This window comes from Trichoplusia ni, chromosome 16, assembly GCF_003590095.1.
Source record: "Trichoplusia ni isolate ovarian cell line Hi5 chromosome 16, tn1, whole genome shotgun sequence".
Classification (NCBI taxonomy): Eukaryota; Metazoa; Arthropoda; class Insecta; order Lepidoptera; family Noctuidae; genus Trichoplusia; species Trichoplusia ni.
The window spans coordinates 3,797,614-3,820,806 of record NC_039493.1 but is presented as its reverse complement, the minus strand read 5'-3'; the positions used below and the strand labels follow the sequence as shown (position 1 = coordinate 3,820,806).

The window sequence follows — 23,193 nt, the reverse complement described above, 5'->3', positions numbered from 1 at the left end:
TTATTCCCTACAGATCCCAGTAAAGTTTATTGCACCCCAACTTACTCATGCCTCCATATATTTGTTAATTAACACCTAGTCCTTACAACGTCCAGTAAAATAATCCCCTTAAAGGTCAAAACCTCACAAATTATGTATAAAGCCTACACAAACGTACATCAAAAATGTATAATTATTACAACCTCGAGTAAATAAAAGGTTCCCTAATTAATAATGAATGTTTACCATATTATGCGCTCGTTAAATATGAACAACGAATTAATTTCAATGTTAATTTGTAAAGGAAATGTTTATTAATTTGATGTGCAACGTTCTCGTCAATATTGTGTATGTCCTTCGCAAATAATTATGATGAATCGTTGAGCTGTTAAATGACTTCTTATTAAAATCGTAATCATGTATTGAACGTTAAAATAAAACCTCAAATGTATAACACAGTTTGATAACTGTAAATTTAATTATAAATACATTCCCTTACTTGAATACATTCGATTTAAACCTAATTTAAATTAAACAACATATACAAAACATCTATGCGAATATCACGTTCTTATTAAAACACTAAAACGTGCTTAAAATAAGTTAAGTCTAAGCGACGTGGTCTCTCAGTATCTTGCCCCTGGTTTCTGGAAGGAAGATAAGGGTTAGCGCGCCCAGCACGGGTACAACGGCGAAGGCGGCGGGCGGCAGCCAGGCGGCCACGCCCGTGAGCCCCGCCACGTAAGGCGCCAGCATGGAGCCCACGCGGGAGATCGTCGACGACGCGCCCATCGCCATGTTGCGGGTCACCGTCGGGAACAGCTCGGTGGTGTACATGTACCTGGCGAAAAACACCACCATTAATAAATTGAAAGCAAACCAAAAGCCACGAACCTCCAAAATCATTTACTTCTCGTACTTACACGGTAGCAAATGCTCCCGATGAGCATCCAACACCAATGGCTCCTGCCACCAGCCTTACGATGAACCAATCTTCTGGTACCGCCAAAAACGCGTTGCTCACGGCGCAAACGGCGAAGAAACAGATCAGAGTAATCCTCCTACCGACCTTCTTTGAGAGGATGCCACTCAGCATAATTCCAGGGAGCTTTAAAAAAACAAGGAAGATTAAGGTATGGTGGTGATAAAAATACTTAATTTCCAAGCGTGAATAAAACACTTACTTGTAATACTCCAGCTAAGGCAACGGAGACAAAAGCGTTTGAACTCGTCTGCCCTATGTACTGATTGCTGCCGTAGAAACTGATGCCCAGCATAAACCAGAGCGTGCAAGATCCTACGATGTTCACTCGTAATACTTTGGTCCTTAACAAATCCATGTACGTGGCTTTGCCTTGCTGTGCGTCTTTTGAGTTGGCGTTATCGTAGGCTATGGCTTTAGCAACGTCTAGCATGTTGTCCGATGGCAGATTATTCCTGGAATATCAGCTACGTGTTAGAAGATTTTCTTTTGTCACAACAAAATGCCAAGTTTTTTTTTACTAATACTTTGCTTACCATCGGGCTGCTTGTGTCATCACTTTACTAGCATCTTCCAACCTTCCTTGAGATATCAACCATTTCGGTGACTCCGGCAACAGGAAGAAGTAAATAAGGTAGATGAGATTTGGGATCCCGACGCCCAGACAGAACCTGTTCCAACTTCTCAAGTAGTAGGAGAACAGTGGCATCAACATTTGCCCAACCGGGAACGGAAGGGCGCAGAGTACGCTCATGAGCTCTCTTCTTTTAGGACCTGTGATTTCCATCATGAGGATGAAAGAGCACAGCATAGTCCCGGCTATGGACGTGCCGATGAAGAACCGGACGATGGTGAACATCCAGTAGGATATGCTGAAGGGTTCTATCAAACCGGTGACTAGTTGAAGAACGCAAGCTATTAATAATGCTATGCGTCTTCCGAATCTGAAATTAAAGGAATAGTGTAATTCTTAAGATAGATTTTTCACTTGGAATCAAAGTACTCGCAAAGACAATTCATACAAGTCTTTATTCGATAGTGTTTTTTAGCTGGGCTACTATGCTTCCAGCCCCAGAATCATTGTCGTGCAATATACCTACATTCTAGCCTGGCAAAACTTCAGCTCAATCGGACACCGGTGTGAATCAAATCGAACTTGTAATATTTCTTCAATTTTAAGTAAAAAGGTCAATGATATATTGAAAAACCAAAAAAGGTACAAGTTGTTATCGATTATCATTAATTTATATTGAAGATGAAAATGAAGGATTAAGTTGTATCGCTGCTGGTGGTAGTAACAAAACTGCAACATCATTCCAAATGTAAACAGTTTTATCTTAGATGTCACTCCGGTAATCTCGGTATTACTTCAAGGGTCGTTTCTGAAGATATAAGGATTCATTTTATCTTGAAACTATCTCTATCAATATTTACGTATATGTTTGTAAAACCAATCCATCAGTTTTGAAATAATCTCAAAAATCCTTTCATACGTACCTGAATTTAAATATAGACATTGTGCTGAACGTAATGTTAAAACTGATGGAGTTTAACTGTTATAGGGTCAATGGATTGTGCTTTTTTTCTCTAAAGTAATTGATTTCGGTAAGTCGCCAAGTAAGAATTTAAACACTTCTAGATTTTTACCCAAAATAATGTTACATTACAACTCCGATAAATTGTTGTAGGCGGTTGAGAATCATGAAGAGTCTCAAAAAAACATGGTTAAATTAATTATTATTAAAATGGCTTCCAAATCAAAAGAACTCACCTGTCAGCTACGAAGCCAAAAAAAATACTGCCTATCAACACACCGGCCATACACAGAGTCTGTGTGAGGTTAGCCATCCAGGCTCTCTCGCAGATGAGGTCCCACTCCGAGATGATGGTGTTCTCGAACTCCGTGTAGTACTCGTACTTGACACAGTCCTTGTAGCACGTCGCCGGCTGGATGCTGTCCGTGAGGTTCGTCTCCGTGCACTGGAAGCTGGTCGCGGGTGCCACGAACACGATCCCCAGCTGCTGCCAGGCCGCTGAGATCCTCGAAGGGAACGCCACCATAACACACAACATTATCTGCCATTTTTCGAATGTCCCAATGGCTTGGACCATTTTATCCACTTCCTCAACTTTTTTATTCTCCATATTCTCTTTGGTGTCCATTTTTCCGTTTGCTTCTGGTTTCGTCTCCATTTTCGATTGATTTGTTTGCTCTTTTACACTTCACTTAGTTATTAGTCTGCTCACATTGCATTCACAACTTTCACTTACGTTTATAATATTTATGTTAGCTTTAAAATGTTATCTCTGTTGGATTGTACTAATTTAAGTCTTAATGAAACCTCTTTACACTACTTGCCACTAAAACCTGTTGTAGACCTGTAACAAGCACACAAAAACAATTACATATTTATTTTCTAATAATAAAGCTTCGATAAAGATAATCTTCGCGTATTCAAACCGCCTTTGTACATGTATACTTATATTTCTATGACATTAGCATACTGGCTGATGTCATGATAAAAAGTAATTGATAATATTTTGTTTTAATTATTAGGTACTTCTCATTATAGCCCATTCTAAGAAAATTAATTTAGTTGATTAAATTAACGTCTTTTTATTACAGTAGCTACTTGACTTTTGAATGTTTTCTATTGTTTGTTATCTTGATTTTATTAGGAAGCGTCTCGCATTATTAAGTTTACGATTTCTCAAACAATGCCTATTGAGAACACTGATTACTTAGTTGTTAAATGTAGTTTCTGACTCTTATACAATTTGTCAACAGGAGATTGAGGCTTTTTTCATTTCGTTCCATAAGGGTAAAACTGCAACCTCATTACTGAGGCGTTGTCTGGTCGTCTTTCACCATGTTGTATTTCATGGACTGTTATAGCGAGACAATTAAACAATATGTGTAAATCGAGGTTAATGATGGGATGGTTGGTAGTATAAAAAAAATGTTGATTTAATGCTTTTTGCAAATATGTTCATTTTCTCGTATCTGTAAGGAACTCTCAGTGTCGCGAGTAAGGCTTGCACTTGACTGGAATTTATTTATTTCCAAGTCTATTTATAAACATCTTATATATGTAAGTACGTACATCTATCATGACATCCTAGAATTTATGATAAACTATATGTTTTGACTAGATTAGATTCTGATGCGAATATTTATGGTAAACAACACTACTAAGTTATTATGATAATCTAAATCGGCACGTTTTCATTGAAATTATATGGATATTTAATATTTTTAGTTTATTTTTATTCTTGTTTAAAGCGTCGGATGCTCCACCTACATAGCCACGATCAGTCCCTGAACCCCAGTTTTATTTCCGAATAAATTTGAGGATATTAAGAAATAACCTAACATATTGTTTAATCGCTGAATTTATACACAGCTATTAACAGCAGTAACATAGTTAATCACAGTTCATCAAGTATTTTATCGCGGGAGGTTTCACAAACGTTCATGTCACATGCGCAACACCCAGACTCAGAAGAAGCATTCCATCAAAGTTACGACTGTCGAAATGTTAGTTTAACGTTCCTCTCAACCGAATTTTAATCTCTGATGTAAAATTTTAAGGAAATTATATTGACTACCGTATGTGGAAAATTTCAGCTAAGTCTGGACGTAAATCTTTGATTTTTAATGCTATAAATCCTGGCCAAATCTCTTGGAGCAATCTATTTAAATCTGAAGTATTTATTATGCATAAAATTAAATTTACAATAGCTTTCCGATCATAAAATTTGATCCACCTTCTATCTTAATTGGAATTTAGTTCGAGCTTAATTCATTCATAATGTTTAGGCTTAAGATAACATACTAATTTAATAAGTGTATCAGCAAACTTATATTTTATAAATAATTTTAAAGTTATTTTTTTTTTAATGTTTATATCACATATATTGGACACAACAATGCCGCTTCGAGAATCCTAGTTTCATGATGAATCGGAAAGTTTGAACGTTTTTGCCGTCATAAAATTCGTTTACAAAACATAAGAGCAAATGTTTGTGGTTATTTTATCTGCCAAAGCCTGTGAATGTCGCGTAAGATTCCAATATTCAAAACTAGGCAACAAAAAAAAAATAACGCAAATTAGCTCCACTCTTACTGACACTAATGTAATTGCAATCCATATTTATATAGAAAACGACAAAAAATAATGATAGAATTGACGAACTCCGTGGTCGAGTGGCGTACACACCGGTTTCAAGGTGTCGCTAGCTCTGAAGTCCCGGGTTCAATCCCCGGTCAGGTCAATGTAAAAATTCACATTTCTACATTGTCTCGGGTCTGGGTGCTTGTGGTACCTTCGTTGTATCTGAATTCCATAACACAAGTGCTTAAGCAACTTACTTTGGGTTCAGAACAATGTATGTGATGTTATCCGCATTTATTAATATTTATGTATTTTTGTCCACTAGAGCATCCTGGGCGAGTTCAACCGTGAGCAGGACGCCTTCATCAAGGGGCAGGAGGGTCGCGGCAGCGCGGCCGCCGTGCCCCCCTGGGTGGGCGCGCCCAACGAGCCCGCTCTCAAAGAGGAGTGCCTCTCGCTTTCCACTGTGAGTCTCTTCAAATACACTCCAATCACGACCAGCGGCTATTTTTAGATTCGTTTCCTGTTGTAATTTCAATATGGTGAGGCATGTGTTGCTTCAATATTGATAAGTGTTGGGAGTCAATCTTTTTCCTTTTTTTATCGATAATAGGCAGAAATTTATTATAAAACGATTAGGTTATGTTAGCTAGTTCTCAGCGTTCTCAACTCTAGACTATACATCGGAGAGGGGTGTCTCTCTTCGACAAGTTAAACAGGTTTCCTTTTAGACGAAATGCGAAGCTGCTACTCGCAGTGTAGAGCGTCGACTTGTTTCTCAATAAAAACAGTTAAAGAGCCCTCTGAAGATAAAACAGAATCCTTAGTAAGCTTCGTTGACAAAGTTGTAATCCTCGGGATTAAAGAACTCGTTGGAGTTGATTACCAACTCGAAGCTCTTGATCTCTTGATTCTCATGAGTCATCGCAGTTAAGGCTGACTGCTTACATTTCAATATAACTTCCGAGCCGTTTTGTTTTAACCTTTTGTCATAATATATCATTGTTTTACTCTAACATTTAAGGCTTCGAATATTTGTCACTGAAGATTCGAAACATTCGTCGTTTGTTGTATATTGAAATATGATGTTGATCGTTTAATATTCTTCTCTTCGTATCAATCGCACGTTAAGAAAGCTTATTTTCCTTCGTCCATCTGTGACCCTAGAAGGAAACCTCAATGTTTCATTCTACTATTAATCAACACTCAAAGACAACCATGGCCCTGAATGTTTGACTCACACTTATCTCTTCTTCATTCTCTTCTTATGGTGCCTCTCCACTTCTGGAAGTATTCTCATAAAACTCCAGCTTTCGCATGGCCAAGCGAAGTAAGCAAATTAAGCTCTGGCAATTCACTGATGGCCAGTTATAAACTAATAACTTATAAACTTGTGCAGGACCGAAGGAACTTCGTGCGCGCACCGCCAGCGGGCGTTGAATTTGATTTTGATTACGACAAGATGTACCCGGTGGCTGTGGCCATCATGGGCGAGGACCCCAACCTCGAGAAGATGCGCTTCGATCTCGTGCCAAAAGTGTAAGTACATTTTTCCCATATCATCTAAATAGATTTTTTGTCAGGAATTTCAGTTAAAGCCAAAGATCCATAAGAAAATTGTTTACTTTTTTAAGACGGTGAGTTTTGTTTTATTTTTAGGATTGTTTTATGACAGGTATGTTATGGCTATTTTGGGGATATATAAAGACTGATTTTTCAAGCTCATGTTTAAAATTCCTTTTTTTTAAATATACTTTTAAAGCATTTTATTTTTAGAATGTACTATAAATTTATCCTAAAATTACCTTATTCAATTGAGGCACAGGCACTGCACAGGTAGCCATGGAACTAACTGAGACGATTGTTTACTATCCTATAAGAACTCTCCAACTACACGCTTATCACGTTTATATAATATTTATAACATTATTTTCATCGATAAGTGATATAAATTGGGATTTGACAGCTACAGATATCTCCCAGTCCTTACTACTTGGCTTATGTTTATCTCGCCATTAAATGTCAAGGATAGTTCGTGAAATAATAGTGATTAGATAATGATTGTAAATACGTAATTTGCGGGCACTCCTATGATTTTCTAAGAATTGATTGAGGCACAAAACCTCTGAAACAGGGCTGACGCATGAGATTTATTAATTTATTGGGGTCTACTAAAAAGCTTAGCTTCGATAGATAATTTCTTTCTTTTACCCGATAATTAAACAGCTAGTCAGAAAAGTTCCAAAATGCTGTAATTTTGATCATTTTCAACAAGTCCATTCCAAAAATAATTTATACTTATTCTGAGCTCTATGTAAAGGGTTTTAAGATATAGTTTAAAGTACTCCAAAGTTGACGTTTTTAAAGTGAACGTCATCGTGATGCTTATAAAGTTTATCTTAAACACGTTTTGTATTAATCTTTCTGATCTCAAACTGTCTCGATAAGATGACTGAGGAGGCCCCCCTCAACAGTTAAATATGTGTCGATTCATTCTATTAATATTGGCATCGTAATAAGTTTATTATGTATTAAGGATAATTGAATGCAAATTGCAGTATCGGGTCTAAGACCACACTGATTAGAAGCAAAGATAGGGAGATGGAGCTCGTGGCTAAGCTATAACCGCATAAGTGATTCGATCACAGGTTAAGCTATGCTTGACACGGTTGGTCCGTAGATGGGTGACCATCTTTGTCATAACGAGTTCCTCTGTGTTTTGGAAGGCACGTTAAATTGTGGGTCCCGGCTGTTATTCCTACATCTTTGACAGTCGTTACAGGTAGTCAGAAGCTTGAAAAGTCTGACAACCAGTCTAACCAAGGGGTATCGTGTTGCCCAGGTAACTGGGTTGAGGAGGTCAGATAGGCAGTCGCTCCTTGTAAAACACTGGTACTTAGCTAAAACCGGTTTGACTGGTAGCCGACCCCAACATAGTTGGGAAAAGGCTAGGCCGATGATGATAGGGAGATAAGAAGATCCTCAACTTTTAACTGGGAATCAAGAAAGAGAGATTTCATGTCTATTTGTGTAATTGATGGCTATCAGGATATATTTTTTATTTTTGTAAGTAGCTTTATTTTGACGAGACGCCCAAGAGGTAACCCTCGATTTTGGTAGCTCACAGAATGGATAAAATACATGTTTGACGATTTAAAAAAAATGTTACTAATCCTTTAACAATTTTAGTGCTGATATGCTAATGATCTTTCCAAAAGCAGCTATATCTTACACATTACTAAAACAGAAAGAACATGTTGTAATTTATATCTAAGTAATCAACCTTATATACTGCTACTGACATCTGTTGTCACTAGTAAGAAACTAACAGCCTGTATTACTATATTTTATCTGTGTAAAAATTAAAATAAAGTAGTTCTCATTTGAATCTCAACGTGCTCGTTTTATTAGAGGTTATGGGCCCAGAATTACGTGTTTTTCTCGTTAAGAACTTGCAAGTTAGTGCTGTATAAGTTTGTGTGGACTGAGAATACACTGTGCTGGTGAAAATGAGTTCGAATTACGTTGTGAGCGTGCCGAAATTAAAAGGTCGCGAGAACTACCAGGAGTGGGCCTTCGCCGCGGAGAATTTTCTAATACTGGAAGGTACTTCGGACTGTATCAAAGTCACGAATCCAGATGAAGCCGCAGCCGATGCGAAAACCAAGGCAAAATTGATTCTAACGATTGACTCGTAGCTATATGTACATATCAAGGATGTCGAAAATACGAAGAAACTATGGGAAAAATTGAAACATTTATTCGATGATTCCGGTTTTACCAGAAGGATCAGCTTATTGAGAACTTTAATATCAATTCGTCTTGAAAATTGTACATCTATGACGTCCTACATTACTCAGATCATAGAAACGAGCCAAAAGTTAAGTGGATCGGGCTTTCATATCAATGATGAGTGGGTAGGATCATTGCTTTTAGCTGGATTGTCTGAAAAATATTCGCCAATGATAATGGCAATTGAACATTCGGGCATTAATATAACGGCCGACGCCATTAAAACAAAATTGATGGACTTAGAGGAAGACAGTGGCGACGTTAGCGGAGCATTTGCGAGTTATCAAAAAAAATATGGCGCCAATACCGGAAGAACTCAGACGTCAACGTCAACGTTACGGTCAAAACAGAAAGTAATCAAATGTTACAAATGCAAACAAACGGGACACTATCGTAATCAATGTCCTAAGGATGTAAAAGATTCATCGAATAACAAATTCATTGAACGTAAACAGACAAATGTGTTCAGTGCCGTGTTCCTAAATGGTTGTTTCTCAAAGAATGATTGGTACATTGATTCAGGTGCTAGTGGCCATTTAACAGCGAATGAACATTGGATTACAAATGTGTCGAACAATCATACAGTCCAAGAAATTATTGTTGCGAATAAGGAAAAAGTGTCTGTCAAGTGCTCTGGCGATGTGAGATTAACAACATTGACAGATAACTGTGAGTATGATGTGGTTGTTGAAGGTGTATTATGTGTACCTAGTTTGACCACGAATCTCATCTCTGTTAGTCAATTGATCGCAAAAGGCAACAAGGTCCTGTTTAAAGATGATGGCTGTCAAATATTGAATAAGTGTAATGAGCTAGTTGCTACAGCTGACTTATTAAATGGAGTTTATAAGTTGAGAATGCCTGAAAGGCTGGCTGCAGTGGTGTCCTCGAGTGAAACTTGGCATCGCCGGCTTGGTCATGTCAACAGTAACTATTTAAGTAAAATGCAAGAAGCTGTGGAAGGTCTTACACTTGATAGAAAGGCAGAAATAACGAAGTCTTCATGTATAGTGTGTTGCGAAGGGAAACAAAATCGTTTACCCTTTCCACATTATGGAAATAGAAGTGATGATCTCCTGCAGATAATACATACAGATGTATGTGGGCCATTCAAGAATGTGTCGCTTGGTGGTTCCAGATATTTTATTTTATTTATTGATGACTATAGTCGCTACACCTATATTTATTTTTTGAAAAGCAAGAATGAAGCTTTTGAATGTTTTCAAAGATACAAAGCTGAGGTGGAGAATAAATTAAACAGAAAAATTAAGATTATTAGAAGCGACAATGGGAAAGAATTTGTAAATAAAGAGTTTGATAATTTTTTAAGTAAAGCTGGAATAGTTCATCAGAAAAGTAACCCATACACACCAGAACAGAATGGCCTGGCAGAGAGATTTAATCGCACTGTGGTGGAGAAAGCAAGGTGTCTGCTCTTTGATGCTAAAATGGATGAAACCTTTTGGGCTGAAGCAGCCAATACTGCGGTATACTTGCTAAATAGGATAGTAGCTGCAAAATTGAATAGAACACCTTTTGAGATGTGGAATGGAGTAAAGCCAGATATTAGCCACTTAAGGGTATTTGGAAGTATAGTGATGATGCACATTCCAAAAGAGAAGCGTCTCAAATGGAATAAAAAGGCTGTAAAAGGGATTCTAGTTGGTTTCTCAGAGGATGTAAAAGGTTATCGAGTCTACAATCCAAGCACTCAGGATATCACAACAAGCCGTGATGTGATCATAATGGAAAATGCTGAACAAACAGAAAGTGTAGTCCAGATTGAGGAAACTAAACAATCACAAACCATTGAGGATTCAGTGGGAGACACGTCATATGAATCAGGAAGTGAACTTTCTCATGATGATAATGATGAGACTTATGTACCAGATGATTCTTCTGATGACAGTGTGGAAAGTGTTGTGAGTGTTAAAAGAAGTGGTTCCTCTAGGCAAAGAAAGAAGCCGGACAGGTATGGTCATTCTAATATGTGTTTGGAAAGTAGTGTTACTAAAAATGCTTGTGAACTTTCACTTGATGAGGCTCTAAAAGGACCAGATAGGGAACAGTGGTTAGAGGCAATAAGGGATGAATTACAGTGTTTTGATGATAATGATGCTTGGGAACTTACTGATGCACCTAAAGACAGTACTATAGTTAAATGTAGATGGGTTTTGTGTAAGAAATATGATAGTGAAAGTAAGGTTAGGTTCCGTGCCAGACTTGTAGCTAAAGGTTTTTCCCAGAAACAAGGAGTAGATTATACGGAAACCTTCTCGCCTGTTGTTAGACATACAACATTACGACTCTTGTTTTCATTATCAGTCCAATTAGATCTTGATGTTACACATTTAGATGTAAAAACTGCTTTTTTAAATGGTAACTTAGAAGAGACTATATACATGCAAAAACCTGAATGTTTTAATTCCCCAGATAACTCTAAGAAAGTGTTAAAACTTAATAAAGCAATCTATGGCTTAAAACAGGCGTCCAGGGCCTGGAACAAAAACGTAGATAGTTGTTTAATTATAAATGGCTATAAGAAATCTAAATTAGAACATTGTATGTATACAAAGAAAATTGAGAATATGGTAACTATAGTGGCCTTATATGTCGATGATTTTTCATTTTCTCCAATAATAAAAAGGAAACAAATAGCCTGAAGGAAATATTGTCTAATAAATTTAAAATTAAGGATTTAGAGCAAGTAAAAAAGTGTCTTGGTATGAATGTTAAATTTGATAAAAAGGAAGGGTCTGTTACTTTAAATCAAGAAAGTTATATTGAGAGTTTATTAGAAAAATTTCAAATGGCAGACTGTAAGACTGTTGAAACTCCAATGGAGACTTAGTTAAATGTAAACACTGGTCAAAATGTAACTAAACAAGTGCCCTATCAGCAGCTTATAGGTAGTCTAATGTACCTGTCGGTTTTAACCAGGCCAGACATAACTTATTCTGTAAGCTATTTAAGCCAGTTTAATATTAATCATACTGATGAGCATTGGCATTATGCTAAGAGAATTTTAAAATATTTAAAAAAGACTAAATCATTTGGTATTAAATATTGTAAGAATGGAAACAAAGAAATTAAAGGTTTTGCTGATGCTGATTGGGCAAACAATACATATGATAGACGGTCATATACTGGTTATTGTTTTTTGTTATCCAATGGTGTAATATCCTGGGAGTGTAAGAAACAAAAAACAATAGCTCTTTCAAGCTGTGAAGCTGAATACATGAGTATTTCAGAAGCATGTAAAGAAGCAATATATTTAAGAACTTTGCAGTTTGAAATCACAAATAAATTGTATACTTTAAGTTTGTTTAATGACAATCAGAGTGCACAGAAGTTGTCGATGAATCCAGTATTTCACAAACAATCTAAGCACATAGATGTAAAATATCATTTTGTCAGAGAGTGTGTTTCAAATAATATAGTAAAATTATCCTATTTATCGACTGCTGACATGCCCGCTGACTTGTTTACTAAAAGTTTGTGTGCTAAGAAACATTATGCCTTTATGGAGTTGTTAGGATTGGTAATTGTGTAAAATGTTACCTAATATTTGTTTTTTTGCTTATGGTTATGATTATTAGATATAGTGGGAGTGTTGTAATTTATATCTAAGTAATCAACCTTATATACTGCTACTGACATCTGTTGTCACTAGTAAGAAACTAACAGCCTGTATTACTATATTTTATCTGTGTAAAAATTAAAATAAAGTAGTTCTCATTTGAATCTCAACGTGCTCGTTTTATTAGAGAACAAGTCCTTGCTTGTCATGCATAAATCCAATATCTATATCTGTCTACTTACGATTCAATCCAGCTTATCTGACACGTGCCACTGAATATGAATATCTGAAAGGTCATAACTCTATCTTGAAAATTTTCACGTGTTTCCTCTTCCCTTAATTGTGAATATTTCAACTGAAGTTGTATATCATCATCGTCATCATCATCTGCCCATATTCGTGCACTGGACATAGGCCTCCCCAAGTGCACGCCATCGAGATCTATCTTCGGCTGCTCGCAGCCAGCTACATTTATTTTATATTTTGATACGATGGTAGAAAAAATTAAGAAGCATGCATCTAAAGGTCTTATAACAAATACATAAACACTCCACATATTTTTATAGGGTACGAAAAGCAGTAAATACATATTAAACCTTATCTCCAAAACCAAAAATACATTCTTATGGCAATAAATGTCGCGTAAACTTGGCGTAGTAAGATTATTGTTATCATCTGTTTTGACGTCGCTGTAGAGTAAAACTTATCTGAATGTCATTCTACAATTTGTTAAATCCCGAACTTATCATTAAGCTTACCGATATTTGACATTTTCAGTACATGTCGAAGGATTACTTTCTTTTGATGAAATCTGTCTGACATTTGTATAGTCTGGTGAGAAATAATTGTTCAGAAAATGCTTCTTGAAGAGAAGTGAAAACGTTGACCATGCATTTTTTTTATTTATATGTGATTAGCAATGATTAACAATCAAAAACCTTCGAAATATTCGGTGTTTTGACATATGAGTAGGTCAACGAACGGATATCGCAAAAATTTATAACCCCTCAAGCTACGTCATACAAGAGGTACAATAGCTGACTGTAGTCGGCAACAGAACCTGGTTAAGCCAGCTAAGTTAAAGCTTTCCTCAAAACTGATGGACGATGTATCTTGAGCTATTCTCAATAAGGTGAACATTGCTCTTGTATTTTTTCCAGTATCACGGAGGAGAACTTCTGGCGGAACTATTTCTACCGCATGTCGCTGATCTGCCAGGCCAACGAGGCGGACGCGGCTGCCGGCCGCCAGAGCAGCGCCGACGACTCCCAGGGTATGCACACCATATAATAACACACACACAAACTCATACATCCATAATGTTGCCTGAAATTAGGATGATCAATTGAGGGTTCCAAAAATCGAAAATTCTCGTTCAAATCTTCAGACATTATTTTCAAAGAAAAAATCTTACTATTTTTGACTCGACAACCTTTTTCCACTTAGGTCATACTTTCATTTTGTTTTCGTTATCATTTTTTTTTATTTTTTCCCATGTTTTTTGTTTCTTCCAAAATCAGACGACGAAAATGATAAATCGCCAAGCGAGAATCTGATAGCCAATGAGAAAGCGTCCCAAGAGTCTATTGATGACGTCAAGAAACGAATAAAGTCCCTGAAAGTCGATAGAGAGAACGAAGATGGTAAGACATAATTTATTTTAAGTTCAATTTATTTTATACGCATTTTATAGTCGGGCAAGGAAGGCTATGACATTCTATATTTTATTTTTAATTATTTCTTTATCATTAACGGATGTTAATTTCTTATTTTATTTACTCACACACACATGGCCATATTATTTAGTTTTAATTTGATCATAGATTTTCTCCACAAAAATTGACACCAACCGTTCGCGTTTTCAAATAAATCAAAACCAACTTTGAGGAATATATTGTATTGCATGCACTGTATATATGAATATTTGGCTACACTTTTATAAAACTTTTTTCTAAATTTAACCTCCAAAATTAAATTCATCAGACCAAAAATTCTGCCACTTTCGAAAAACATCCCAAATTAAACATTGATATCTTCCCCAATGTAAGTTCAATGAGAGTTATTTGACTAAATAAAACTACAGAAACAGTACTTGATCATCACGCTCATATATTTATAATAATTATATATTTTGACTATAACATGGAAGCTAAACGCATATTTTCTTTCTCCCGGAATGCAGCTTAAGGACGTCTCGACTAACCACAGCACACAATATTATACACTGTTCTATATATTATCCTACATATTATAATCTAGTATATCTAGCGTATTTTCAAAAATTATCCTTCTTAGTGGAAATTTCAGAATATTTCCACACAATCTGTAAGTATGGTTAAATGAATGTTTGGATCCATCTGCAGACTTGTCTGGTAGGTAATGTATAGAACAGTCGATGTCTAGTCGGTACGATGCTTGCATCAATGGATGTACTATGCTATTTTCATGAGAATTGTTTCTATCTTGATAAAATAATGCCATCACGATCTAGGTAGCGGATATGCACATGTAACGTTAGATAACATTGGTTAAACTTCACGCACCTAGCTGTAACTATACGGAACCTCACTTGTTTACCTTCTCTCCGAGTCTTGCCGATACGTTTATGGTTTGCTGTGGTGTGCTGTTCGCTTGGCCCCGGTCATGGCATTATTGTGTCGAGCCCACATCACTGTTAATCCTCTCACACTTTATATATATTATTTCAAGCGTTATTACTTATATAGAATTTATCGCTGTTTGCATTTTTATTTGAACTATAAATGATATATCACTGTGTCATATCTTCATCCTTGTTGTTATCTCGTGTGTCGTATATATACAAAATGAATGTTATATGACAATATAGCTTTTCTGTCCTCTGAATGGGGACTATAATAACTGTATATATAACCATGTCTTTGTTTATAACCTGTTGTATGTCACTGGTAGCACATTGGTCTGTATCTCAATAGCTAACGACACCGGTACCAAGTCTCCGGACGCAGTACACGGTTCTGCTGTTGACGTAGAGACCACTACGGTTGAATTGTATACTTATCTATAAAAATCAAATAAAACCTTCTCAGTGGAACCTATTTTAATGTCTACTAAATGTTATATATGTCTAAGTACGATTAAGGTTATATAGCTGATAATATCACACAGTTCATTAAATTCGGCTCAGTAGCGTTAACTGTAAGTATTTATTGTTCAGGTTTTGACATTGCTACTTGTGTATGAACCCTGTTACTTGTGCTGTATGGTCTATAATTGCTTGTTTGTCTTGTGGTTTTATTTATATATTTGCTTACGTATTTCTCAAAGTTGGTCGTTACCCTTTGGCGTTTGTTTTGACACTGGCTTTGTTTGCGCCGTAGCAATGTTGAAACTTTAATCTATTTGTACATAAACTTGTGTTGTCAGCCTGTTAGAGATCTATCGTCGTTTTTTAAATGATTTTACGAAAATTGTTGAACGTGCAAACGACAATCTACCTTGCTGTACTTGAAATAAAAACTAAACCAGCAAGAATGAATCGTGATTTTATTGAGGAAAATGTTTAACGTGGGAAATGGGGTTATCATCTGTAATGGATACTGATATTGTTGTTTGTACGACGCAGACCTCCACAGCCGCGACATATCACTTATGGGTGACAGTCAATTAACAAATCGATGTGAACTGCCTTTCGATCTTCATAAATATTTGGAACCTTTACTGACAACACAAATCTCCCCACGTTTGTTTTGTAATTATTTACAATTAGCGTTAGGTCTATATTAATCAGGAGAATAATCCAATGTTATAAAGTTGTGTAGAACTAGGTGGAACTAATCATTTATGATAGAGTTTGAAGGTTGAATCGATGTAATACAGGCCTAGTATGCTGTCGCCCGGGTTTCTTTCTAACTGGTTCTTGTTAGTCATTTGTTCGAGGCTTGGCATTGCTCAGGGGTTATACAGCCTTCCCACATCTTTCAGAATTCCTAAATACCAGAATCTTAAAAATTGACACTTAAAGATGGCAGGAATTTGAACATCGGGATCGATAAATAACGATTTGTCGAAACCAATAAACAGCATTTTCCTCTGTGTGTTAACGTCAAGCCTCTTTCAAACCAGCAGATAATGTTGAGCAATAAATTAGTCGTGATTATAATCGTTAATTGGTGTCCATTTAATCATAGTCCTGATATAAAACTAAATAATGTTGGCTATCTGTGTGTCTTCATGACGTTTGTCCCTTTCTGTTCCTGTCGGCTACCCCGGTGAGCCTGGCCTGGTCCACCCTGGCCTACCACGCCGTACCCCGGCCTGCCCCGGCCCGGTGGCCCGCTTGTCCCTGTAGCCCCTGGACATGTTCTCACATGTTACCACTAGCGACAGTGTATACTTCACTCGAACATTGTTTAGAGAAATTACGACGTATAGTTAACAATGAAAATTGGCATTTATAGTTAGTTATTATGAATTGAAATAATTATATTATTCTAAAATAATTGGTGTTGTTATTTTATATTATAATTGTAGTTTGTTTGCCTATAGTAGTTATTTGAATAATAATACTAAATGCCAATTCAAGACACAGGTTTAACTTGAAGTCTTTCTTAAAAGTAAGTATTAAAAATGGTATAATTGAAAACGTGTAAGTATTCCACATATTAGATACACTTTTAGAAGAATTCTAAATGGCCCCCGTTAAGGAGGAAAACGATAAAATAAATTGCTTCCTTATTAAAAAAAATAAATCATCTATGATTCTAAAGGGGTGTGAAAACATACTGATGATACCTACGTCGTACCTTAACTACTGCACTAATCATTGATTACTTAGGGAAATAGTTAAAAAATATACATAGATAATTAGTAGGTTGAGGAAGCGTGATCTTGGTGTGCTGTAATTAAAATAAAAATAGGATCTCGTAAGCTTCATTATAACTTCTGAAATTTCAGAGCAGAGATGAAAATATTCTTGTATTAATATGGTCTAAACTAACCCAAACTAACTTGAACTATTTCTAGAACAATGGGAGAAAGAGTTAGAAGCAGAGCTGAAGGAGTACGAGGTGGTAGCAGACAAGGCTGGCGACGACAAGCAGTGGGAGAAGGAGTGCGAGGATCTATTGGGAGATGACGTCGATCTCAAGTAGACCGGAAAAGACGAGAGAAGACCGAGTAGACCGAAGTTATACGAGGACGCGCGAACCATTATACACCGGCCCCTTTAAGATAAAAACGTAGATTTAATAATAATAACACAAAATGTAAAATAATTTGAATTATTTTGTTGTGTGATAAATATTTATTGATAAGACTAATATCCTTACTCATATGCTTTCAGAGTTTTGCTTTATACACCTAGTTAAGGTCTTGATATTAATAGAACTCACTTTTTTTTTAGTTTTCAAAGAATAATTTGTATTATAGTCACTTTCTTGATACAATAAAGGGACCGGTGTATGTGTAGACGGAGCTCAATTAATTCTTATGATCACGTTAAGTAAGGTTCACTCAAATTAGAACCTATTTGCGCTTGTATGCTTCGAAAAACAAGTATTACGATATTGCATGGTCATATTTAATTTACTGCTTTTTCTCAAAATAAATGTGTAATACACGGTGATTTTTTAGTCGTCTTACAAAAGCAGCCCAGTTCATGTATCCGACGTAAATTACCCCTAGGCGCGATTTTTTTTATCATCAACTAAGATAATAAGAACGAAGAAAAATTAAACAAGAGAAATCTGAAATATACTCTTAAAAATGATAAAAACGCCGCCGCCCGCGCCCCTCACCATTGTTACAAGGCTCGGACCGCGCTCGCAACAGAGCTGTGTTTCTAAAAAACTACGAATTGCATCATAATATTGAATCAAAATTGCATTTTTAATTTATTCAAATCTCATAAATACCTATTTTTTTATTATGAACGTGTTCTAGTCATTGGATACATGAACTGGGCTGCTTTTGTAAGACGACTAAAAAATCACGGTGTGTATGATGTCTTTGTTACTCACAAGCGAAGTGACGAAGACAGCATGTGTCTCTTATCATAGAGGCATATGAAGAAATAGTCTGGTATGAAATAACTTAGTACCTATGTTAGGATAATTTTTTTGGGAGATTTTCTGACTGCTCCCGCAGAAGCGATATTTTAAACATGCCCATGAATTATCGTTGCACCTTGTATGCTCTTGTGCTTAATGGGTCAGTAGACAAGTAGGGGTCATTACAACCCATTTATGAAGATTGTTAGGAATGTAGAAAGTGGTTTTAAGTAGGATGGACGTTGGATCATATTGTGAGGATTGAGCTCGTACTAAATTAACATTAAGGTATTTTTGAATGTTCATCAGCAGCTGCTGTTACACTAAAGTGATGGACATTCAGTGACGGACACTTTTTAGATCTGTCATTTTATACATACAATGGATGGAGGCAAAATACAACTAACACCAAAAAAAAATCTAGACTGTAAGACAGTAAGATATAGATTCAGATATTATATAGGTAGTAATTGACCCATTCAGTACAAGAGTCTTTGGCCTAACGCTTAGTTAAGAAGTTAAATTGTTCAAATAAAACATCTCCAGTTAAAACTAGATTCTCACATTCCTTTCCGTTTTATTTAACTCTTGAATCAAAATGTACAGCCAAAGATTTTTATTTGTCAAAAAATAACATTTTTTTAAAACTTTGTAAAATATTTATATTGTGTAAATTTTATTTAGTAACTTAAAAATTTTTGGGGTTTTTTTAATGTTATGTTAATACCCTGTTTTAATCCCACTGCTGGGCTGAATATTCTTGTGAAGAGAAAGCATTGTTCACCACGCTTGCCAGCTATAGGAAAACAGATTTTATCAGATAAAGATTATTTATATTTAAGTATCCTCAGTGTTTACCCTTAAATCAAGTTATGTCAATGTCACTGCCTAGTTTTCTTTAAACAGAAATGAAACATTCCAGTTTCTGTAAATTGTAATACTTTCATATTTTCCTATATTTAAGCTCCCTCTCTTAGCGTACCGCACTTGGTTGCTTATGTATATAAATCTTTGTAAAGTTAATTAAATATAATTATATTAGTTGTTCATTAAATGTTGTTTTATTAAAGTTTACTTTTATATACCTTATGTCCTTTCATCATAATAATTATATTAAGAAATGTTATTGTTTTTATATAATTGGATTTTTTTTTATAATATTTCTGTAACTGTAATAAAAATAGAAATCGCGGTTTTGCAACTTGTGGATTGACATAATTCATTTACAGACGTTTGAGCCCTGTATCTGTGGAGCCTGACTCGCACTTAACCAAATTTAGTTAAAAAAAAAATTAATATTTCCAAACGAAATCTTATTATTTCTGTAATTTTGAAACTCATTCACATTAAGGGTACCTATCAAATGATAGTTTCGCAATTGATATTTACAACTAAGTCATAAATACATTATTTAAATCTTTATAGCGAAGATTATGCCTACAACCCTACCCAATTTACGCGAATTCTTATCACAAACGCAACGACAATTCTTATCTTATCTAAATTGTTTGTAGTATTAAAGAATCGCAGTAATAAACACTGTATTTGTTTTGGTTTTTCGGAATAGGTTTTTGATGATGAGGTCAAATGCAAAGGTGATTAATGGTGGTAATGAATAAAAAACAACAGGTTGATGAAATGCTTTCCCACTAGGTTTTATAAAAACTATATGGTCTCATATAATTAAATAGTGAAATACAATAATACACTTACATATTTATTGTTGGTTAACTTATGCTTAAAATATCTACAGATCTAAACAAGTTTATTATAGTTAATATTCGAGGTTTCAATTTTAAATCTAACGATATTTCTTACATTAAAACTTTGTCATTGTCATGAATTGAATAAATAAACATAGTTATAAACCACCGAAACTTCTTACAAGTTTCACAAGTATTCTTTCAAACAGCGATTTTTGACAAAAACGATTCAAATCATACAATTTAATTTTCATCCAATCTCCATCCATTTTCATCTCCATTTTCATCCAATGTCTATTATTCAATTTTATATCCTAGACCACGTGGTCTGTCAATTTTTGTCCCTTAGTCTCGGGTAACAGGAGGCAGGTTAGCGCGCCCAATACGGGCACGACGGCGAAGGCGGCGGGCGGCAGCCAGGCGGCCACGCCCGTGAGCCCCGCCACGTACGGCGCCAGCATGGAGCCCACGCGGGAGATCGTCGACGACGCGCCCATCGCCATGTTGCGGGTCACCGTCGGGAACAGCTCAGTGGTGTACATATACCTGAGACAGATAGACAAAAAATGTGTAGGTACCTCTTGGAACTCTCGACAGGGGTAATAATTTAACCTAGTCCTGATGTCCTCATGTTCTATTGCCACCTGCTGATACTTTCTCCCATGACACTAATACTACTAGCTCTGTTTGTTAAAATGATAGAGGAGAAGCAAGCCCACTACTACCGTATACGCCGTGGTAAAGCAGTACGTTACGAAGCGGTTTTCCCTATAAGAAGACCCTTCAAAATAATTGGATATTAAGCTATTAGTAGTGGTGGCAATATTTTGAAAAATAAAAACTAAGAGAGCAGGACTTTTAATGATGTCACGTGATCTGAAAAAATCCACGCCAATTGACGTCATAAACGGACGACGCGCGAGTATACGATAGTAGACGTCACGAGTTTTGACGTTACGTGAATTAACGTCATGTGATTGTCGTCACGTCGGCTCCGATGCGACATCGCTTAACTAGTTTTTTAATAGTAACAAGATTTTTTGTTAGTAACAAGAGATTTTTTGGCAAAAAACCACTCGTTTTATTACGAAGAATTATCTATACTCCTACTTACATAGAAGCGAACGCCCCAGCCGCACAGCCGAGCCCGATGATCCCCATCACCAGCCTGAGGTAGTACCACTCCGGTGGCGCCGCCAAACACGCGTTACTCACGGCACACACCACGAACGCACTTATCATTGTCGCCTTCCTTCCAAGGATCTTGCAAAGGAAAGCAGTTAACGTAATACCTGAAATCTGTACGAAAACATAAAATATTAGAATTAAAGCAAAACATGATTTACTTAAAAAAAACTTGATCTATGTTTGCGTATTTTTTGTTGATAAGGATAAGTAATGCCAGTTAATTACGGAAACAAATTAACTCGCGATTCAACTTAAAATAATTGTTAGTTACTTTAATTCAAATTACGTCATCACAGAGCGTCTTTGGCTAAATGATCAAAGAAACACTAATGCTTCAAGTCTTTCCAATCAATATGACGTAGTTAACTTAATAAAGTATATCTTAAAAGATGTCTTCGACTAACTTGCAACACTCCAGCCAAGGCAACAGCAACAAAGGGGTTTGAACTGGTCTGTCCTATATACTGGTTGCTTCCAAAGAAACTGATGCCTAGAATAAACCAGATGGTACACGAACACACTGTGTTGATCCCAAGCCTCCGCGTCCGGAACAAGTCTGTGTAGTTTGCTTTCTCTTGCTGACTATCCTTATACTCTGTATTTTCACTAGCTATGCTTTTGACAACATCTATCATATTTTCTGATGGCCGATTGTTCCTAAAAATGAAAAAAAGCTTCAACAAAAATATTCTTAGGACTGTCGAGTTTCATTTGTTCATGTTCTCACCATTTTGCGGCTTGTGTCATAACCTTACTAGCATCGTCCAATCTCCCTTGAGCTATCAACCACTTGGGAGACTCTGGCAACGCGAAATAATAAACCAAGTAGAATAGATTCGGAATCGCGATACCCAGACAGAATTTATTCCAACTTCTTAGATAGTAGGCGAAGATAGGCATGAAGACTTGGCCGAGAGGATACGGTACAGTGCAAAACCAACTCATGAGTTCCCGTTTGTTAGGACCTGTGATTTCCATCATGAGACTGTAGGTGCAGAGCAGAACTCCCGCTACGGTGGACCCGATGAAGAAACGGGTTATGGCAAACATCCAATAAGATGTGCTGAATGGTTCGATAAATGTTGTGATCAACTGGAGAAAGCACGACATTAGTAATGCTGTACGCCTTCCGTATCTGAAAAGAAGCCTTTGATAAGTACTTCATTTTATTTGAAAATATTGTTTTTCCTTGACACTGGAGAATTAAAGATTAATCTACACGCTGTAGTGCCCGGTAGTGCTCTATGTGGACAAAATTGTGTTATTAGTAAAATTCTGCTTAGGAGTCATGGTCTATTAACATCCTGCGTTTGTGTAGTTAGAACTTTACATATTCTTGTACGGAGTCGTTAAAACACAAAAACATTGTACATGTCAATAGTAAGTAAACCTAGTTTAAATAAATCTCTTACCTATCAGCTATAAATCCGAAAATGACACTTCCAAGCAACACACCGGCCATGCACAGCATCTGGGTGAAGTTAGCCATCCAGGCTCTCTCGCAGATGAGGTCCCACTCCGAGATGATGGTGTTCTCGAACTCCGTGTAGTACTCGTACTTGACACAGTCCTTGTAGCACGTCGCCGGCTGGATGCTGTCCGTGAGGTTCGTCTCCGTGCACTGGAAGCTGGTCGCGGGCGCCACGAACACGATCCCAAGCTGCTGCCAGGCCGCGGAGACCTTCGTAGGCACCGCTACCATCAAACACAGTATTATCTGCCACCTTTCCAAAGCCCCTATGGCGTTCACCATTTTATCTTCATCCTTTTTGACCTCTGTACTCTGATCCTTTGATCCTGATTGATCATCTCCATTTCTTTCCAT

The 23,193-nt window shown here is 36.5% G+C and overlaps 4 protein-coding genes across 9 annotated transcripts in view; 1 reads left to right on the top strand and 3 right to left on the bottom strand.

Annotated features, from left to right (window-relative positions):
• Positions 1 to 17,672, top strand: part of LOC113501673 (synapse-associated protein of 47 kDa) — a 78,727-nt gene extending 61,055 nt beyond the window's left edge. For 5 of the 6 annotated variants that reach the window (XM_026882857.1, XM_026882860.1, XM_026882859.1 and 2 more), the window contains 5 exons: positions 5,402 to 5,542; positions 6,476 to 6,615; positions 13,609 to 13,721; positions 13,969 to 14,091; positions 17,453 to 17,672. In XM_026882857.1, the coding sequence (XP_026738658.1) occupies positions 5,402 to 5,542; positions 6,476 to 6,615; positions 13,609 to 13,721; positions 13,969 to 14,091; positions 17,453 to 17,580 (645 nt within the window). In that variant the 3' untranslated portion in view covers positions 17,581 to 17,672. Of the gene's footprint in view, positions 1 to 5,401; positions 5,543 to 6,475; positions 6,616 to 13,608; positions 13,722 to 13,968; positions 14,092 to 14,630; positions 16,266 to 17,452 lie in introns of those variants that run through there. The other variant, XM_026882861.1, reaches the window with a different exon arrangement.
• On the bottom strand, positions 530 to 6,980 carry LOC113501672 (solute carrier family 22 member 7-like). The gene is made up of 6 exons (XM_026882855.1): positions 6,882 to 6,980; positions 2,733 to 3,340; positions 1,498 to 1,905; positions 1,164 to 1,416; positions 903 to 1,087; positions 530 to 820 (listed from the first exon to the last, which is right to left on the bottom strand). Exons 2-6 carry the CDS (start codon positions 3,152 to 3,154, stop codon positions 589 to 591), a joined length of 1,500 nt encoding a protein of 499 aa, XP_026738656.1. The 5' UTR covers positions 3,155 to 3,340; positions 6,882 to 6,980; the 3' UTR covers positions 530 to 588.
• Positions 17,673 to 20,107: 2,435 nt separating the features above from the next.
• Positions 20,108 to 22,682, bottom strand: LOC113502075 (solute carrier family 22 member 12-like). Its single transcript, XM_026883455.1, has 4 exons — positions 22,096 to 22,682; positions 21,773 to 22,025; positions 21,295 to 21,479; positions 20,108 to 20,726 (listed from the first exon to the last, which is right to left on the bottom strand). Exons 1-4 carry the CDS (start codon positions 22,476 to 22,478, stop codon positions 20,495 to 20,497), a joined length of 1,053 nt encoding a protein of 350 aa, XP_026739256.1. The 5' UTR covers positions 22,479 to 22,682; the 3' UTR covers positions 20,108 to 20,494.
• Positions 22,683 to 22,776: 94 nt separating this feature from the next.
• LOC113502074 (solute carrier family 22 member 6-B-like) lies at positions 22,777 to 23,193 on the bottom strand. Its single transcript, XM_026883454.1, has one exon. The coding sequence runs from the start codon at positions 23,191 to 23,193 to the stop codon at positions 22,777 to 22,779; it is 417 nt and encodes a 138-aa protein (XP_026739255.1).

Bases quoted from the DNA above. Each gene is read 5' to 3' on its own strand.
- LOC113501672 (XM_026882855.1), bottom strand. From the start codon at position 3,154: ATGGAGACGAAACCAGAAGCAAACGGAAAAATGGACACCAAAGAGAAT. The intron at 1,417-1,497 runs GTAAGCAAAGTA...CTGATATTCCAG, and splicing joins ATGACACAAGCAGCCCGATG to GAATAATCTGCCATCGGACA. The intron at 821-902 runs GTAAGTACGAGA...GTTTTTCGCCAG, and splicing joins TCGGGAGCATTTGCTACCGT to GTACATGTACACCACCGAGC.
- LOC113502075 (XM_026883455.1), bottom strand. From the start codon at position 22,478: ATGTCGTGCTTTCTCCAGTTGATCACAACATTTATCGAACCATTCAGC. The intron at 22,026-22,095 runs GTGAGAACATGA...TTTCATTTTTAG, and splicing joins ATGACACAAGCCGCAAAATG to GAACAATCGGCCATCAGAAA. The intron at 21,480-21,772 runs GTTAGTCGAAGA...GTTTTCGTACAG, and splicing joins CCTTGGCTGGAGTGTTGCAA to ATTTCAGGTATTACGTTAAC.
- LOC113502074 (XM_026883454.1), bottom strand. From the start codon at position 23,193: ATGGAAAGAAATGGAGATGATCAATCAGGATCAAAGGATCAGAGTACA.